Below are 19,962 nucleotides of genomic sequence, written 5' to 3' on the forward strand. Positions count from 1 at the left end.
TCAACTTAAACGAACAATATCTTTCAATAAATGTTGTATAACAACTTTAACAAAAATACATAGTATAATGATGATAATAATAAGTATACTTAGTGCATATGCTACAATAAATAGTAAAGTGTTAACGCACAAAACCACGTATCATGCGAATGATTTCCATCGCGTAATATCGGGTGTACCAATTTCGGATAATCGGTTAAAACAGGCATATTAACCCATTTACGCCTAGCGTCTAGAAAAAAAGGCATTGGCAATCAGCGTAGACCCAAATGCGGCGTCTCATCAGGGTATACGCTGTTTGCTTAAAGGAATTTCTGTAAGAAATATTCTAAATATAGAAATAAATACAATAGACATCCCTAATTTTGGAAATAAATTGATCCAATTTAGAAGGATGGGAGAGTCCACTAGGCATTAATGGGTTAACGTCAGATAATTTCCCGCAATTTGCGCGATTTAGTACGTAACCAAAATTTATTTTTAGTTGTGTGGTTAATCGTGTAATTTGTACAATATATTTTGTGCTAATATAAAATTCACAATTTACAATATTAGCGTTATATTGTTATGAAATGGTTCCACTTGTGATGGCATTTCGAGTGTTTGGGACTCCGCGCTCCATGCACTCGGAACGCTTAGCATGGAAATCGTGTTCGATCCCGATAGGCGCGCGCTAGACTTCATATCAAGGCCATCGATCGGACAGCTTCGCAAACTCGAGAGGATGAATACATTACAAACACTTTTCGGAAACATCGCTTAAACGGGTATATAACACACATCAAATGTGTTATTGAGGTGAAGAACAGACGGTTGGCATACACGTTTAACAAGACTCAGTCAGTGTTACTGGAATGAAGTTGCTCTATATCATCTCGTGGTTCAAGCATCTCTACTAATTCATTTTACATCTTAGTGCAGACACGTAAGGAAACTGCGGCAGAGAAAATAATGATTTCCGATTACATTATTTCTGACTTGCAAAAAATTACTTGCGTAACAAAAAATCGGTTTTAGAAAACCCGACTCACAACTGTTTTCAAACATGTGAACTCCGTCATTTTATCCAATTCGTAACTTATAAACAGCGAACTCCATGCGTGATCCCAGATATAACAATTAACAATCATTGAAGCGGATAATAGTTGTGGACACCTACTACATCAGCGCTCAGCTGCATAGCGAAACATTCCGAGACGAAGTGCAATGAGATTTCCCGAAAGGAGTGTGTAGTCGAGGCTGAACGTAAACTCCATTATGCTAGCAGTATTTTAAAGGGGCCTTTTCACAGATTTTGGCATGTTTTGAAGTTTGTCATTAAGTGCTTTATATTAATAAATGTAAACATTGGATATAAAAAGATCCAGTAAAAAAACAAGAATAAAGTTAAATAAAGAAAAAAAGGTAAACCTCAGCAGGGCTCGAACCACTGACCCCTGGAGTCCTGGAGTAAAGAGTATACCACTTAGACCACTCGGCCATCCTTCCGGATACAATGACAGAGGTATTTTATACTTTATATAAGCATTCTTTGTAGTTTCACAAAATATAACGACAGCAACAGAACTCTCCACATTATACATTCGTTTCGCGTTGCAACGCTTTATAATTTTCGGGTTTTTTCATCGTCAAAAGATGCGTATAATGGCTATTTTAGAGCACGATAAATGTTCAGTATTACTGTTTTCTCACAAATATCATAACTACAAAGAAAATTTTCGAAACTGAAACAACTTTTTTTCAATTTTGTCAATTTACCCAAACGTGAAAAGGCCCCTTTTAACATCCAATATAACGCTTGCATACGATTCATGTTCCATACAAGTTTTATCTTTGGCAAGTGTCGCTGAAACAAGTTTTGTGTCTTCTGCGATAAGAATTTTTTTTCCACGTGATGGACACATACGGTATTGCGCTTAGTAACATATCATCAGGCCCTATGGAACACGGATTTATTCTGAATTGTGACGTCAGAGAAGACGCAACTCGATTATAATTGTGTAAGCGCTGGAAACTTGCATTGGCGGTTCTTCAGAACCCTTTTCCCGATTCGGACAGATTTCCACAAGGCTAGATCATTGAAGAAATTTGTTTCTGCAACGGCTTTCTCTTTGTTACTCCCTGGCAAGCTAGCAAACTTATCGTGATGTCCGCTAATGGGCATCTAATGAACTCCGTTGTGACCGATGGGCTAGATTTTCCGCGGGCTATTGCTGTAAGAAACGATAGGCTTGTTCTGCCAGTACATGAGACCAGTTTAAACCCGAACGGTACGCGTGTTCAGCCTCCATGGTATTCTATTGTCTGACTGTGAAGTCATGGAATTAACGCGCCAATTGAATTGTAATGTCACGAAGAGAAAACTACATGTAATTACAAGATGTATGTTGTGTAACAATGGGGACTATTCTGACACTGTTCCTGCTTCTGTTCATGTAGTGTATGGTTTTTACGGCTGTAAAACCTGATTAAAAAACTAAACAAAATGTGAAGTGTGTGTGTGAACAAGTGTAAAATGACCTTTGTTAACACTTAATACAATACTCTTCCGTAGACTGTGTATAATCTAATAGCAAACTATAGCAGGCACTATTGCAAAGCGCCGTATAATAATATATCAAATAGTTTAAGGCCCAAAAAAGTTAACCAAGTTATCATATTGATTTATTATACTAACACTGTTGAGTTCGAATGGTGAATACGCGTCAATAAATTGATTTTTACATATACGTATTTTTGTTTCATGGAAGCATTTTTAACTCCGTTATAAAACATATTTTCTTTCCAATGTAAAGTTATAGTAGATTGTTTGTCCGTTCGTTAGTTGTCAGTTGATAGTCAGTTCGTCAGTTGTTTGTCAGTTCGTCAGTTGTTCAAATCAATCAATCAAATAAAATAAATTTTATTTTGAGTCAGCAAAATAATTACAAATAACATAAGCTGAAAAGCTTTTGAACAGACTATTCAACAAATGTAAACAGTAAAACAAGAGTAAAGAAGCTAGATAAAGAAAGACACATTTACATGAATATAGAAATACAAATACAAAATCAAACAATACAATTTAAGGCATACAACACAAATCTACATGTACTTGACACATTCCTGACTTTCCTGCTGGTATTGCACTAGGAGGGGAAATGAAAGACATGGTATTATCATCATCATGGCACGCATGGGGTTAAATATATTTAAAACAGTCAAATATAAGTGCATAAATTGGCTGGGCCAGCAGCAGAGTCAATGGAAAATGTTATTTTCAGTTGTCAGTTTTTGGTCAGTTGTTAATCAGTTGTTTATGAGTTTTCAAGTAGGTGTACGGCCCACTGAACAGTATCTTTCCAAAAATGTGCATTATATTTGAAACAATTTCGCGCGAGATGTTTGTTTCCTTATTCAATCTGGCTTTCGTTGTTATCATCAGTAATTAAAGTGATTGTTGTTCAACTGCTTTATTCTGTAGATATCATTCTTACTCATACTATGAGTGTTATGTTTACAAATATAACCTTCCAACAAAATATCCTTTATTTGAATTTCAAGAACCACAATTTGTCAGTATGCCATCATTATCTAATGACAGCATCTACTCGATTGGCATCAAGTACCGAATCCGATTTCGTCTTCTTTTGTAAGCCTGTATCACTCTTGTTCTTTACAATATAGCCCTGGTAGTTTTATCAAGATATAAGCGTTAGGTTATAATTGCATTAAGAGCACGTAATCACGTAATTAAATTATATCAGATGCATTTTATGCAACACTAACCTAGTTAAGTGGTTTATCAGATAATTGTCATTTTCTCCATTCAACAGGAAATAACAAGATTTAGCCGTCTGGTAAAAAGTAAAAATAAGAGTAAAAGGACATCCGTCACAAGAAACACTACATTTCGGCTTCGTATTTTTTTTATGTATTCATAGGTATCCAGGAATTTTTAATTTGACTGCAATTAATTCGCATGCTTGTCATGCACGCGCATGGCTTATGCTAATAGAACAGATATTGGGCGATTAAATTTACGAAAGGGATGATACGGATTGACACTTACTGCATAAAACTTTACCAAGTTGATAATGTCTTGTTAGGTAAATCACCGCGTATTAAAGGCTTCTTCATTATTTCAAGTGCTTCTTAAAGACAAAACATTCGCAAGGTAAACAAGTTCTGTATTTTAACAATTTAGACAATCCATGTTTCTTTTAATGATTTGGTATGTTTTTACATGTTAACCAAAAGCGATTGAATTGTAAACTTCTATATAATTTATCATTATAAATATTCAGTTATATTTGCAATGTATTCGTCGAAACATGCGATATATTTGTGTTCTCCTTAAAATCGATTGTTGAACTTTTTAGACCAATGGCGGGTGGCGGACGAGGAGAGTGGGAATTAGGAAATCAAGAAAGTTTTCGCGGGCTTTAAAACGAGGAAACTAAACGCCTGAAAAAGTTTAATATGACCTGCCATTTTGCTCGCACCAAGGTTCAGTCTTTCAGTGATCAGCTTACAAAAGCTGTTCAGAAATCAACTTTAAAAACGCTGCAGTTTATGAGAAGAAAGAAATGGACAAGGAAATCAATACAATTGAAAAGATTAATCGACTTAATTCAAGGTAAATCAATGAATCCTTCATTGTTTTATTTTATTTTGTATTGTTAAAAATTGTGTTATTTTAATGGAAACGTTAAGATAATTGATATTACATATCGTTAATATATTAATAGTAACAAAAAGAGCGGACCGTTATTCGTATCTGGAGGGCCAATTTTTATATTTGAAAATAATCTTATCACGCGACTTCAACTGGAAAAAATGGCCCTCCAAATTCAAATTTGCCAATATTGATAAACAAAATTAAGCCATAAATCAGCGCATATATCAAAATTAATGATCATAAAACGTAAGGCAAAATTTTGATACTAAAAATATCGATTTTAACTGTAACTGATGAAACAATTTGAGCTTTATCAGGAGTCAAAATATCAAATTTAGTAAACGACACGCTTACCTCAATAACAAATTTCAATAACAACTGTCTTACAGGAATGATAAGACTGGAACTATCCCACGCACTTTAGACGACTTTTCGATTTCTCTAGAATGCGTACAAATTGGAGGATGCGGGATGCTCAGTAAGGATATCGTGTTCGAACCCGACCGGCATCTGTTGGATCTCGTTTCTATGTCAACGATCGGTCATCTCCGTCAGGTGGATAAAATGAACATAATCAAGAATGCTTCAGACACGTCTCTAAAATGTGTGTCACAGAGTCGCCAGGAACGCACGTGGTCAATCTCGTCCAGTCATTCTAGCATAAGCAATAACTCTTTTTACAGCTCAACGCAGTCCTTGTGTGGAACAACGGAAGGTAAAATCATGAATTTCGTTCATATGATTCATTATTTTTTGCCACATAGAAATACGCATTTTTCTAAGAAATCTGATTCAAAGACACCAAGTGCCAGTAATATTCTAGCGCGAGAACTGCCTCATATGTCACAATTTGTTAGCTTCAACCACCTCGCAAACACATCTCCATGCGTGATTCCGGACATTGCAATCCTTGAAAATATGTGTATCATTACTGGATCATTACCACAATAATGTTCAAATGTTCAGCGAGTTCATAGAAGAATGTCACTGCGAGTTTCCTATGGCTATATGTACGCTAGGCGCCGGGCTAATGACGGTCACAAAGCGTCGCGACAGTATGCTAGCTATATTTCAAGCAACTGATCATAAGATCAGTTTCCTGAGGAATATTCTGGTTCCTTGCAAGTTTTACCTACGGCAAGTTGCTTTCAAGCAGGAAAAACTATTTGTCGTCTGCGATGAAAACGATATCCATGTGATGAACACATCCGGTGTTGCGCTTAGTAAAATATCGTCTGGCGTCCCAACGGAATATGGTTTCATTCGAAATTTTGATGTGAGTGATGACGCTACGCGTTTATATTTGTGCGAGCGAAGTGGACTACGATGTATATCGGACACGGGAGAATGTCAATGGTGGTTTTCTCAAACAGATTTGCCAGAATGGGACAGGAATAAACAAGGGTTGGTGATTGAAGATATTCGTTTCTTCAATGGCTTTCTCTTTGGTTCGCTCTGGAAAGCCAGCAAGCTGATAATGATGTCCAATGATGGTCACTTGTTGTGTTACATAGTAACAACTGGGATAGATCACCCGCGGGCCATCGCTGTCAGAGGCGACAGGCTTGTAGTAACGCAGTTTTCGCCTTCGATGAGACCGGTAAAAAATCGAACGGTGCACGTCTTCAGAATCGGAGACCTTTTTTCGTCGGTCGGCGAGAAACAGCAATGACAATGCTAAAACACAATTGCATTGAATGGATGATCGTCTCTTTTGTGACACGTCAGACGAACTGAGATGCATTCGCAATAGTATGTTCATACAATGATGACGTGACGACATGCAATAGAGATTTTTCTAAGAAACATTACCCAGTAGATAATCAAGAAACTATACCAGTTTGGTTCTGCGGTTTATGGATTAAAACATAAATGTGACGTAGTGTATATCTATGACAGGGGATATTATGGCAGACATTTAAACACAGATTATGTGATGTTTTATTTTCAAACCTCTTTTCAAATTATTTTTGTTCATATTAAACATTAATGCGCATATAGCATACAAATCTTGTGCATGTGTAAGCTTCATATGCGTTTAAGATACTCTTTATTATTAAAAAGGCAACCCCTTAATTATTAACGAATTGTGCATTTGTGTGTTTTACAAATAATCTTAACTCAAGTAATGATTTATGAGATGCTAAGAATGATTGAATTTGTGTAATTGTAATTTAAGAGTTCAAGTTGGATATTGTATTTATTTTGCAAAAAAACAACACACATTCGGTGAAATTTGAATGATTTGTAAATGTACTGTAATAAGATATATTGATACGGTTCATCAAAAACACGTTAAATAAACAATAAAAACGCAATATATTAAAATATCTAAATGCCGCACATTTCTGATTAACACAGAATACATAAAAAAATCTACCGGTAAGAAAAAGAGGATGATGATGACCACCCCGATTAAGCAATCGTGGAAAATATGCCAAATATAGGTTTGGACTTCGAATACAACAGTGCTCAGCTGTTCAGTAAAACAGTCAAATTCCTAGACAATATTCAATGTAAGTTCCAATAGGAATATGTACACTTGGCTATGGACTAGTGGCTTTCAGCAAATGTCGCGAAAGTATGTTTGTTGTATTTATAACATGTATTTATAACATGTTTTTATCATAAAATCAGTTTGTTGAGGACGATTCCGGTTGATTGCAAGTTTTACCTTTACCAAGTCATACCAAGTAAAACAAGTAATGTTCTTTGTCCTCTGTAATGATAATCAATTTCATGTGATAAGCAAATCCGGTGATGCGCTTCGCGATATTCCATAGGACGTGCTAATAGAATGCTCATTCGAAATTTAGTTTGAACGTAATGGTCTTCGTTGCAATAAAGATGCTTGACATTTTCAATGGCGGCCTTTCCTCGCAAACTGATAAACCTGCATGTGACCCAAATCAATAAGTCTTGGTTTTTCGCGATATTTGCTTTTATCAAGGTCAACTCGTTGGATCGTTTCAGAAAGACTGAAAACTTGTACTGATTTCCACTTACGGCCAGCTGCTATAGTACGTTGTGGCCTTTGGGGATACATCATTCTCGGCCATTCGCTTTGGGAAATGGCAAACTTGATGTAAGCCAGTCCTTCCTATCATTTAAACCGACCAAGGCAGGACGAAACATTTTGTTACCATCAATGGTCTGTTTAATCCTGATGGTTTAGTTTATTGAATTCTACACAGAAGTAAGCGTAGTTTTCCAATGCCTTTGTAAACAAGTATTTTTATGTGAAACTTTTCTCCGTGTTTTACAAGGATAGTCTGATACATACTCTGAAACGTGGATAGTAATAACTATATGAAACACCATATTGTGCAAAACACTGTTTAACTGATATATGTGTGTATATCTCTACAAAAGTATTTTAAGCAATAAAGAAACTCTTTTTATTATCGTACTTCATATGAATTAAAGCCTGAAATGTTAGACGTGGCTATCTAAGTTATATTCACATTTATTAATGGCCTTCCTACGGCCGTCTATTAATACATTGCTTGAAGAGATTTTGAGACTTGTGCTGTACACTTTCAAATACCAAGATTGGCTCATGATTATCAATTGCAAATGAAAAATGTTTTTATTGTGATACGTTTATATTGTATGTGTACAAAATGACAACGGTTTTTCACTGTGTTTACTTGCGAAATAAACGAAATTCACGCCGTGTACTGTGTTGTTTATTTGTGTAAGAGATAAGACATTCTTTCCTTTGAATTTGTCGACGAAAACAGCATCGTTTAAATCGTAAGGTCAACTTATACAACATTTAATGGCATTACCTGTAATTAGTATTGAGCACACCTCTTGGTGTGGTGTGCTTATTGTTAAACTGGCTTTGGTTTTGTCACTTATAAGTAAGCATGTGTTTGTTTTCGCACATGAGGGGGGATTGACCCAAATAGTTTAATATGTACTCAGAGATCGTAACATTTGACATTTAAGCTCATCTCATCCACAACGCTTAAAGGCCCATTAACACTTAAAATTAACGAATATTTCGTAAAAAATTTCGAAAAATAAAGTTAACACATACAAAATCAGTGTTCCTTAGTGCAATAGCTAAAATGTCAACGCTGGATGTGGTCTGTTAACATAGATTTAACTAGATACAAAATGCTCGTTTTTTATTTTTCTTTGAGTGACGATACATTTCGTGTGAATTTCCCGCGACGATATCCGAACATTTACGAGCGAACGCGAGATTGGCTTCGGATAGATCATGAGAACTAAATCGTGCTTCAGACGCTGCCCGAAGCCAATATATATATACTACAGAATTTATGCACAACTGAACCATTTCACTTTAATCAAGTGTAACTGAAACAACTGGCGTAAACATTTGCAAATCATAGACACACTTATAAACTATGAACAGGCAACATAAACTATGAACACAAAACACATAATTGTAAAGTACAGACGATACATTACGTTAAAGAACGTTAATGTGAAAAAAGTTAAGTTTTCCAAAGTTTCAATGCGTTTCACATACAAATAACAATGGGTTTGACCCGTCAAGTCTCAAAACAAAGGATTGCTTTACATAGGATGAAACTGTAATATTATAGCCATGTTTTTGAAAATAAACGCATATTATGGAATGATATACAATAACAACGACTATTTAAAAAGATTAGAAGTCACATGTAAAATTTATTGGATAATAAAATGCCTTTGTTTGCTAACATTTCGCTAGTTATCCGATTGCTGTCGATAACTGCAGGACCATTCGGAGCTTTCAGTGTCTGCGAGTCTGAGTATACAGAAATATTTCCGGAAATAATCGTCAAAGCGGGTGATTCAAAACGTAAATAAAGTACTCCGGAATATGCTTACAGCTTTTTTTCCTTCATATGTATCTTTCGTTTTATTGTAATAGTGTTACTTATCAATATCTCCAGAACATATTCATTCATTATTTGGTAATGCAGAAGAAGTGCCAACATTATTTTAAAAGAGAGAAATATCAACACATTTCTGAAAAGATACAAATTCTGCATATTTAAAAGTGATTGTTTTAATGTAAGAAGCGAAAAATCTTATTTTACAACAGCAGTAAAGGGGCCTTTTCACGTTTTATTAAATTGGCAAAATTGAAAAAAAGTTGTTCCAGAATCGCACATTTTCGTTTGAACTATAATATTTGCTAAGAAACAGTAATACTGAACATTTACCAAGCTCTAAAATAGCCATTATATGCATCGTTTGACGATTTAAAAACCTAAAAATTATGAAGCATCGCAACGCGAAACGATTGAATAATTTGGAGAGTTCTGTTGTTGTCGTTATATTTTGTGAAACTACGAGGATTGCTAATCTAAAGTATAAAATACTTCCATCATTGTATGAGGATGGATGTTCGAGTGGTCTAGATGGTTTTCTTTTACTCCATTACTCCAGGGGTCAGTGGTTCGAGCCCTGCCGAGGGTTACTTTTTTATTTTTTAATTGTATTCTTGATTTTTTACTGGAGCTTTTAAGACCCAATGTTTACATTTATCAATATAAAGCATTTAATGACAAACTTCAAAACATGTCAAAATCTGTCAAAAGGCCCCTTCAATACATGACCGGTAAAATTAAAATTAAATCAGTAAATGCAAAATATTTACATCGGCAAACTGCGTAAATGGAAAAAAAGTGAGTATTTCACTTGCAAGTGGGACGAAAACAGCTTTGACTGCAAACACTACATACTACCACAACCCTACATTACTGAAATCTATCTTAATCAAGCAAAACAACCCCCAGTACTCCTCAGACTGCACACATGTGTATGACCGAATTAGCTATGAGCACGCACAGCGTACTAGATATTACAAATATCTTCATTCGTAACCAACGGACGCTTGATATCACTGTTTTGGCCGTAGTCGTGTTCGTACTCCTCTTGTACAGTCCTGATCTTCTCGTACATTGGCTTCTTCGACTTCCTCCAGTCTCCCCACCTTTGCTTCACATTGCGAACCAAGGATGTCATCGAAGACGTCACCTTAACGTGCCTGAGATATAAAAACAGACATTCGAGAGTTTTAAAAATATTATTATAATGACTCTTCAACATGTAAATCCGGAAAAAAAATCATAATTGTAAGTATTAAATGTTCCGTATAAAGTTAGAATCTTCTGATCAAACTCGAACATCCGCATAAAACAACATCTTAAACATCTCCAGACCTTAAGCAATACCGGTATATCGAAATATGGTTATACAACTGCCATTATACTGGTTTAACCCCTCAATGCTTGACATTTACCGTTCCAAGGCGTTGCTATTATTTCGTGCTTAATGTCTTGTTGTATGAATTGTATGGGCATTTATTTGTTCTTAAATAAATATTTGAAGGAATTAACTAGAAATTATCTCCAGATAATTCTTCCAGTCTATTATATGGTGCAATATACATCTAATAACCTTATAGTAAGGTAACGCTCAGCGACGTTAAATCATACAGATCAAAAGTACCGATATAACCCCCTGTTTCCGATGTCGACAAAAGTACGCTCTATACCAAGTGATGGTCACTCACCAATCAAAACTCTTCCTCCTGAAGCAGCACATGACCAACAGTAACAGAAGTGTGATCACTGACAGCGACAGCATAAGAATCACGTCAAGAAGAAAGTTATCTGAAATGCAATCCATGTAAGTTGAGTTATCTGTCTTCGTAGTAAATTTGCTGACAAACGATAATGGTTTTTTTCTTATGGACTATTTTTTCATGAGCTTCGTTAGCATATGTTTTAGCTTCAAAATCGTTCACGGTGTTTCATTTTACGCCATATTCTGGCTTTCAATGACATTTTCTATACCGTTTTCTATTTCACTAACACTGTAACATATGAAAAACGAAAGCTTATTATCAACATAATATCAGACAGACAGGCAGACAGACAGACAGGCAGACATATAGACAGACAGACAGACAGACAGACAGACAGACAGACAGACAGGCAGACAGGCAGACAGACAGACAGACAGACAGACAGACAGACAGACAGACAGACAGACAGACAGACAGACAGACAGACAGACAGACAGACAGACAGACGGACGGACGGACGGACGGACGGACGGACGGACAGACAGACAGACAGACAGACAGTCAGACAAGCGGACGAATAGCAAGACGGCCATGGTAAAACCAATTTACCCCAATTTACTTCTTAACGGTGTGTAATGACTGCTATTTTTATGCAATACATACCTTTGATGGAAACAATCGCTAGTGGCTGTAGATCTATTTCTTTGCACGTGGTTCCATTCTCCGAGATCTCATATCCTTTTGGACAATTACAATGCCGGGAACCATTATTGGTTTCCACGCAGGTGTCGGAGCAGTTTCCGTTATTTAATGCGCAAGCACCGGGTGGAGGTGATAGCGTTGTTGTGCGTATTTCTAGAAAATTACAATTTCAATTTATAGAAAAGTAGAGAAAAAATGCGTCTGCAAAATAATGCCATGTTTTCTTTTTTTATATATGTTTACAATGTAAAATTATAATATATGTTCAATTATAATATACCTACAGAACTGTTATAAACTGTGCTTGAAAAGAAATAACAGTTACACAATTGTTGGTTATAGCTCATTTGTAATTCAATGTATTAAAAAAGCTTGTAAACTATGGTAAAGTGTGCATTAATTATCGCTGGTTTCCAAGTTGTTGTTGTTCCCTGTATTACGTCAATACAATTACACAGGCAATCTATTTTAACATGTTTCCACTGATAGCGTGGGTAGAACATTAAATTATTGACAAACTATTTTCAAAACTTACCGATGCAAGTGTGCATGTTGGTTGCAATGTTGAAACCCTCTGGGCAAGAACAGCGGTATGATCCAGGGGTGTTGGCACACTCGTGAGAACAGCCGCCGTTCAACCTACCGCACTCGTTGATGTCTGTAATATTTATTTGGACATATGAATTTCATCTGCTTTTTTAAGGCATTACTCATTAAATAATCCGACGTGATCATACTTGTGTTTGCGTCCATACTATTACACATCCTGGTAAAGTCGACTGTGGAAAAGAATTTGTAAATGTGTTTAAACTTAAACATATACTGTTACACATCCTGGTAAAGTCGACTTTGGAAAAGATTTTGTAAATGTGTTTACACTTATACATATGATTTTGATGCAACTCAATGTCGGTAAGGGAGTTTTTCTGTTCAACAATGTTGTTGTTAATTCGATGTTGTTGTGTTTTTTTCCGCAAAACTTTATTAATAATTCATGAACAATTTTTATCTCTGCTATAGTACAGCGGTAAGACACATATTAGTCACCATGTGTGGATCACATGCTTTGAGAAGCATGCACACATTTATCATACCGCTGCATTGATATATGTCTGATATAACACTGCCTGATATATTTTGTATATCAGTCTAAAAGGAAGTTCTTAAATCGGTCGATGATAGGAGTAAGATAATAGTACTCGCAATCAACCATAAAGTAATAATTGTTAGTAAAATCGATTCAGATCCAACAAAACAAACAATTGGATACAAATATGTAATACATTTTAAACACAAAAAGCATCACAAACAGCAAAAACGATGTTATCAAATATTAAGCGAAAGTGCTCATTATGTTATTATTAACACGTTAAACGACAAAAATCATATTCATTCCCGCTAAAAATACAGCGTCGTAGTGATTTTTTTTCATTATTTCTTTTAAATCGGGGATGAAGAGGTATGATTAACAGAAAAACAGGTTAAAGCCTTATCTTTTTGTAACTCGGTACGAATAAAATAACGAGCCTCGCCTGAGTTTTACAAAAAGACCCGGAAGTAACCTGTTATTTTCTATATAGAATCACTCACAAACTATGTATTTATTTTATGCATGGAATATACCGGGCCAACCACAACCTTACCATCACATTGATTTCCGATGAACCCTGGTTTGCATTCGCATATTCCAGGAGCCTTGCATATGCCTCCATTTGGGCAACCATACGGATCGAAGCACACGGCTGTCATAAAACGAAATAAAGAACCTTATAAAGATTAGGTCAACACAATGTAAGAAACCCGATACCAATTGGCTGTATGGTTCACTTGGTTTGAGAAACTTATTAAGTCATTATGCATGCACATTTAGATTGTTTGAATATTTTATTGGTAAATACGTAGCCCCAGCACCGATTGGATAAACTCTATTTATGTAAGACAGTGCTTTTAAAACATGAGTTCTCGTACAAATTGAAGACCACTTGATTATGATAAAATTGTAAAAAAAAACTTTTAAAATTAAAACATACGTTCACAGCTTGGTCCTTGGTACCCCGGGCAACACTCGTTTCGAGAGCAGAGGCCCAACTCATACACTGGTTTCCAGCTGAAGCATTATTTATGAAGTATAAAGTCTTTAAACGACGGGCACTGGTGTTAAAAAATCACGAACATCTAATTTAGGCAATGATGCTCAATATTAAACAGAAAACTTCCTTAAAACTTAGCGTACACCATATACCGTTACTGTAAATACATTAAATGAATATGGGTATTCATGTATACGCCTGGGTTGAAAATGCCTCTTTTTAAAGCCACACACCTTGAAATGAAATATACGTTAATCAATACATATGGATGCAATTTGAAAGTGTGCAAAATTGTCGTTAAATCTATAGCCTAGTTAGCAAGTAATTTATTATTTTTCAAACGGGTTTTAAAACCAAAAGAAGGATTTCCATACGTATACATGTGTGCGTCAATTTCGAAAAACGTGATTATTTTTAAGTTTTAAAGCTAAAAAAAGACATATTTCTTCCTTGTACCCACCATATATATTATAATTGGCTTAGATAAAATTAAATGGATAGCCTAATTAGAACTTTTTTTATTATTTTTTCAAAAGGTACCGCTTTTAAAACCGAAAGTAGGATTTCTAGGCGTATACGTCCGTTTCGACAAACGCGATTATTTTTAAGTTGTTAATCGCAAAAAAAGACGGATTACTACCTTGTAACCACCAGATATATTCTAATTGGCATATATAAAATATGTTTCTTATTTATTCTTAAATTTACTAAGCCAAATAAGGTGAGTGGCTTTAACATTGTTTTCCTGATAGGTTGTTGTATTTTTATATATTCTGTACCTCTTTGAAAATTCACATTTAAATTTCGAAAGTTAGCAAGATTTTTAAATGAACGAAACGCTACCTTGATTCTTTGCATCTGAACAACGTTGTGATGTCCCAGCACCACACTTGAGTTACTTCCTCTTTTTGTTTGTAAATGTCGCAGCTGTATGCCACATCGACCGTTCAGCCATCCAAAAACCTATACAAGCAAATTATATGTGTAAGTCAAGTAATTTTTTTTGTCCAAAATAAGAGCTTACAGCTGTTTCCTAATTGCAAAAAGAAGGAAAAAAATCCCAAAATATCTGACCAAAATTTCCTTTTCATTTTCCAATAAACTTAATAATTCGTGAACAACATTTATTATACAGCAATTTATTTTCTCACCACTTTATCATATAAATTTAAGAAAGCAGTTAAACATGCACTTTTTAACAATTGGTATACCGTTATCTATAATCATATTAATAATATTTAAATTGTTCCTATTTCATGGTCTATCGCGCTTTTCTTCCCAATCAAAAAGGCATATGCTGTAAAATGTAAAGCGAATAAAATCACCGAATAATGCAAGTTCAAAACGATATTACGCGCAATTCTATGTAGGGCAGCATTGTTATTAAGTATTATCCGATTCATGAATAGATGCCAAGTTTCAGCCTCGTATTTCAAGTAATTACAAAGATTCACATAGGATATTATATTTCACACAACGAATAAATTACCGGATGCTGACGTGTGTCATCTATTGAAATGTTTTAATTGTTGAAGAAACAGTACAATGCAGCAGCTATTCAAAATCCCATTTCCTCCTTTTTGTCAATATATAATAGTTTTGCAATTGATATTGCAATTTCATCAGAAGTAAGTTCTTTGATTCTTAAATCATAATGACCGTCTTGAACAATAAACTAAAACTGTACCAATGCAACGTGAATGCACATAGAGAAATCAGTGTTGCCATTAACAGAGAAACAGACACGTCAAAAAGTGCATGAATAAAACAATAAAACTATAGCCAACCATCAAATGCCAGCATAAACGTAGGACAATAACTAATACATATACGTCATTACCCCAGTAAACGTAAATACGAACTCGGAATGTTCGACCGAAATATACTTGCGCATCGAAACATTTACACCCGATAATGACCCAATACAAACATAACATACATGTGTTACGGGAATACGCAACTGACAGTAATTTACCACGAAAAGTCATATACTAATATTACATACCCATCCGAAGCCGCTCGAGCGTAAATAAGGCAGAACAGCGTTTGTAGACGAATGATCGGAGGTAGAAGAATAAGAAGAAAAAGAAGAAGAAAAAGAAGTTGACATTAACGATCAATTTCAAAAGAAGGAAAAAAAAGGAAAAGACATACAAGTGCATTCAAAAAGTAATAGAAGAAGAAAAAGAACAAGAAGAAATATAATTATAATAATGATAAGGAGAAATGCTTAATTTCAGTACAAATAACACTACTTACCACACGTGAACAAAAACCATCACAATAACTGACACAGTATGCATCTTAGTAGCAATTAAGTGAAATAGCTATTTTATCGAAACATGGAACAAATGTGAATGCGTTATATGTAATAGTTTTCGACAAATGATTAGTGGCCAGTCAAGGCTACGAGCTAAATGAAGTTATATTTTGGAAATTCTCATGAAATCCCCAACAGCTCATGTCTATATTTACAGTTTTTGGGTTTCCACTCTGGAGGAAAGCCATATCGTCTGCATTGCATTGCACATTGATCGGTTGCATACAATGGCACGCATCGTATGCTGGATTAAGTGAGATATTGATTTGAATTAAAATCGATATTCCACCAAATCCAACTAATTTTCTTTTTATTGTATGCTTTTTTTAGCGTTTAGGCCAGATTTTTTTAATAAAATGATTTTCGGACCCGCCGACTCTAGTTTTTATGAAACAAATATTAAAAAAATGAATCTCGATTTTTTTTTCGGATGCCAAACGGTGGCTTTTAAACACGAAACGGGTGCCGGGTTTTAGAAAAAGTTCAAATGAGTTATAAATCCTCATAATAAATCCAAGCTTAATTACCCGCATTAATACGTGAACATCCTACAAGTTCTTGAATTTACCAAACGCTACGCCATCATTGTTTGTTCAAGTACGCTACAACGCTTTCACCAGCAAAGTCTGCTAATTGCCCAATGATTATGCAACCGTCAAATGAAATCCCGAATGAAGTCGATTTGTAAGTATTTTTTTAATTATTTTTTTACGATTCTATAAAATTGATAGTATTAAAATGACTCAAAATTCTTATGAAAGCAATAAGAAAAGAACGATTTTAATTTAACAGGTTGTCGATATGCGAAACCCATTTACGCCTTTCAACTTTTAACTTCAATACTTTACGCACAAATATGTTAAAGAATAAAATTGTATGTGTTGTTTAATGCAGTTGTATTGAAGAATTTGTACATATAATACGGTTTTTTTCGTTATTTTCAATGGGTACAAAACTTCGGTTTTGTTCCGGACTGGTTCGTACCAAAAGTTCAACAATCGCAAAATCAACAGTTTTTAAAACGATTTCAAACCATGAATTACCAAATAAAATTAATTGATTATTTGAAAAAAATGTATTTGTTTCAGGTTAAAACTATGTATTTGTATCCAAAATGAAATATCCTGGTCCAACAAGTCAGGCTCTTGGCATCCGTTGTGAAGATGTAAGAAAAAGAACATTGCAAAAACTTGACTCTTTGAACAATGTCTTAGTGATGAAAATAAACGAATTTTGCAAGAAAGAAAAGCATGAGTGTTTGTATGGCCTATCAGAGAAGATACACAGACTGTAGAGAGAAACTTCATTCTCGATGTTTGCGACCTGCCAGAGTGCATTACCTCAGGACGCCAGTGTTTGTTTTCCAAATTATGAACATTATGACATATTGTTCAATCTCTAGAAGAAATTGTTCTTTTAAACAACGAATGTATTGCAAGTAACATTACTGTTCTTTAATGCATTTTAGAGCAAAAGCGTTTTATTATGTTGTTCTTTTGTCTGCGGTATTGATTTTTACTGCACAATAAACTATTAAATGTTTCTTTTAAACCTCAATAGCTTATTGTTGTTTGTTGAGATAAAGTATTTTTAATGCAAAAAATGAATTCCTTGTGGAAAAAATACATAGAGATGACAAGTTTCAACCAGATGAGACAATTAAAACAAACAAAAATAAATTCAAATAATAGCACAAAAAGTCCCACGCACGAAGTCCGCAAAACGCACAGGTACTATGACCAAATACAAAGCAAAAAAAAAATCACCAAAAAGTTAATTTTGGACAAGTGAAAAAAATGCATAACTTTTGAACCAGTTCAGATATTTTTAAAATTCAAACTAATTTAACAACTGGAAATCAAGACCAACAGTCTGATTATGATTATTTAGTAAATCAACATTTTTGAAAAAAAAAATGACTGCGGTTGCTTAGCAAAAAGAACTTCATACCATAAATTTTTAAAATTAGTGCATATTTGGTCACCCATCTTTTTTTCCTCCTCCTACACGACACTTTTAGAAAAAAAAATCCGAAAATTATTTTATTAAAAAATACTGGATTATATGTTAAAGTCAAGTAATTTATTTGCCCAAAATAAGAGCTTACAGGCTGTTTCCCAACTGCAAAAAGTTAAAATGCTGTTTCCCAATTGCAAAAAGTAACATTTTTCCCAAATAATCAGACCAAAATTTCCCTCAAATTATGCCAAACTTTTCCAATAAACTCAAAAATTGGTTTACTGAGTTTATTACACAGCAATTTATTTTCTCAACACTTTATCATATAAATTTAAGAAAGCAGTTATAAACATGCACTTTTAAACAATTGGTATACCGCTATCTATAATCATATTAATGATATTAAAAAATGTCCGATTTCATGGTCTATCGCGCTTTTTTCCCAATCAAAAGGCACCTGCTGTAAAATGTAAAGCGAATAAAATCACTGAAAAATGCAAGTTCAAAACGATATTACTCGCAATTTTATGTAGGGCAGCGCTGTTATAAAGTATTATCCGATTCATGAATAGATGCCAAGTTTCAGCCTCGTATGTCAAGTAATTACAAAGATTCCAATTGGATATTATTTTTCATACAACGAATAAATTACCGAATGCTGACGTGTGCCATCTATAGAAATAAGTTAATTGTTGAAGAAACAGTACAATACAGCAGCTATTCAAAATCCCATTTCCTCCTTTTTGTCAACAGATACTAGTTTTGCAATTGATATAAAACTTCATGAGAAGTAAGTTCTTTGATTCTTAAATCATATTGACTGTCTTGAACAATACACTGAAACTGTACGAATGCAACTCGAGTGCACATAGAGAAAACAGGCGTGCCATTAACAGAGAGACAGACATATCATAAAGTGCTTTAATAAATACACCCGATAATGACCCAATACAAACATAAAATACATTTGTTACGTGAATACGCAACTGCCAGGAATTAATCACGCAAAGTATCACATACCCATCCGAAGCCGCTCGAGCGTGAGTTAGGCAGAACAGCATTTGTAGACGACATGATATGTAGACGGTAGAAGAATAAGAAGAAAAAGAAGAAGAAAAAAGAAGAAGAAACTCAAGATCAATTTTAAAAGAAGAAAAAAAGAAAAAGACATACAAGGATATTCAAAAAGTAATAGAAGAAGAAAAAGAACAAGAAGAAATAAACTAATAATAATGATAAGGAGAAATGCTCAATTTCAGTATAAATAAAACTACTTACCACACGTGAACAAAAACCATCACAATAACTGACACAGTATGCATCTTAGCAATTAAGTGAAATAGCTATTTTATCGAAAAGGGAACAAATGTGAATGCGTAATATGTAATAGTATTCGACAAATGATTACGTGGCTAGTCCGTGCTACGAGCTAAATCCAGGTATATTTTGGAAATTCTCGTGAAATCTCCAACAGCTCATGGCTATATTTACGGTGTTTGGGTTTCCACTCTGGAGGAAAGCCAGATCGTCTGCATCGCATTGACCATTGATCGATTGCATACAATTGCACGCGTCTTTTCTTGTGCATATCCTTGTACATTTATTATCGTTGTGGGATTGAATAACTCACGCTGGTAATGCGGATACTTTGATAACAGATGGCACTAAGATAACA

General features: G+C 34.7%; 1 protein-coding gene across 2 annotated transcripts; it reads right to left on the bottom strand.

Moving 5' to 3' along the window:
• Window positions 1-10,301: 10,301 nt before the first annotated feature.
• Window positions 10,302-19,712, bottom strand: LOC127856409 (uncharacterized). 2 transcript variants are annotated; one of them, XM_052392606.1, is made up of 8 exons: window positions 19,566-19,712; window positions 14,852-14,971; window positions 13,949-14,025; window positions 13,562-13,660; window positions 12,454-12,576; window positions 11,880-12,071; window positions 11,202-11,301; window positions 10,302-10,673 (listed from the first exon to the last, which is right to left on the bottom strand). In XM_052392606.1, the coding sequence occupies exons 5-8, from the start codon at window positions 12,467-12,469 to the stop codon at window positions 10,481-10,483; spliced, it is 501 nt and encodes a 166-aa protein (XP_052248566.1). In that variant the 5' UTR covers window positions 12,470-12,576; window positions 13,562-13,660; window positions 13,949-14,025; window positions 14,852-14,971; window positions 19,566-19,712; the 3' UTR covers window positions 10,302-10,480. The 2 variants fall into 2 exon arrangements, with proteins under 2 accessions (XP_052248566.1, XP_052248567.1); XM_052392607.1 differs by lacking the exon at window positions 19,566-19,712 and adding an exon at window positions 16,268-16,405.
• Window positions 19,713-19,962: the final 250 nt, after the last annotated feature.

This window comes from Dreissena polymorpha, chromosome 13, assembly GCF_020536995.1.
Source record: "Dreissena polymorpha isolate Duluth1 chromosome 13, UMN_Dpol_1.0, whole genome shotgun sequence".
NCBI lineage: Eukaryota > Metazoa > Mollusca > Bivalvia > Myida > Dreissenidae > Dreissena > Dreissena polymorpha.

Excerpts from the sequence above, each read along its gene's own strand:
- LOC127856409 (XM_052392606.1), bottom strand. Across the intron at positions 11,302-11,879 it reads AGCGATTGTTTCCATCAAAG|ATAACTTTCTTCTTGACGTG; the intron begins GTATGTATTGCA and ends ATTGCATTTCAG. Across the intron at positions 10,674-11,201 it reads AGGAGGAAGAGTTTTGATTG|GCACGTTAAGGTGACGTCTT; the intron begins GTGAGTGACCAT and ends TTTATATCTCAG.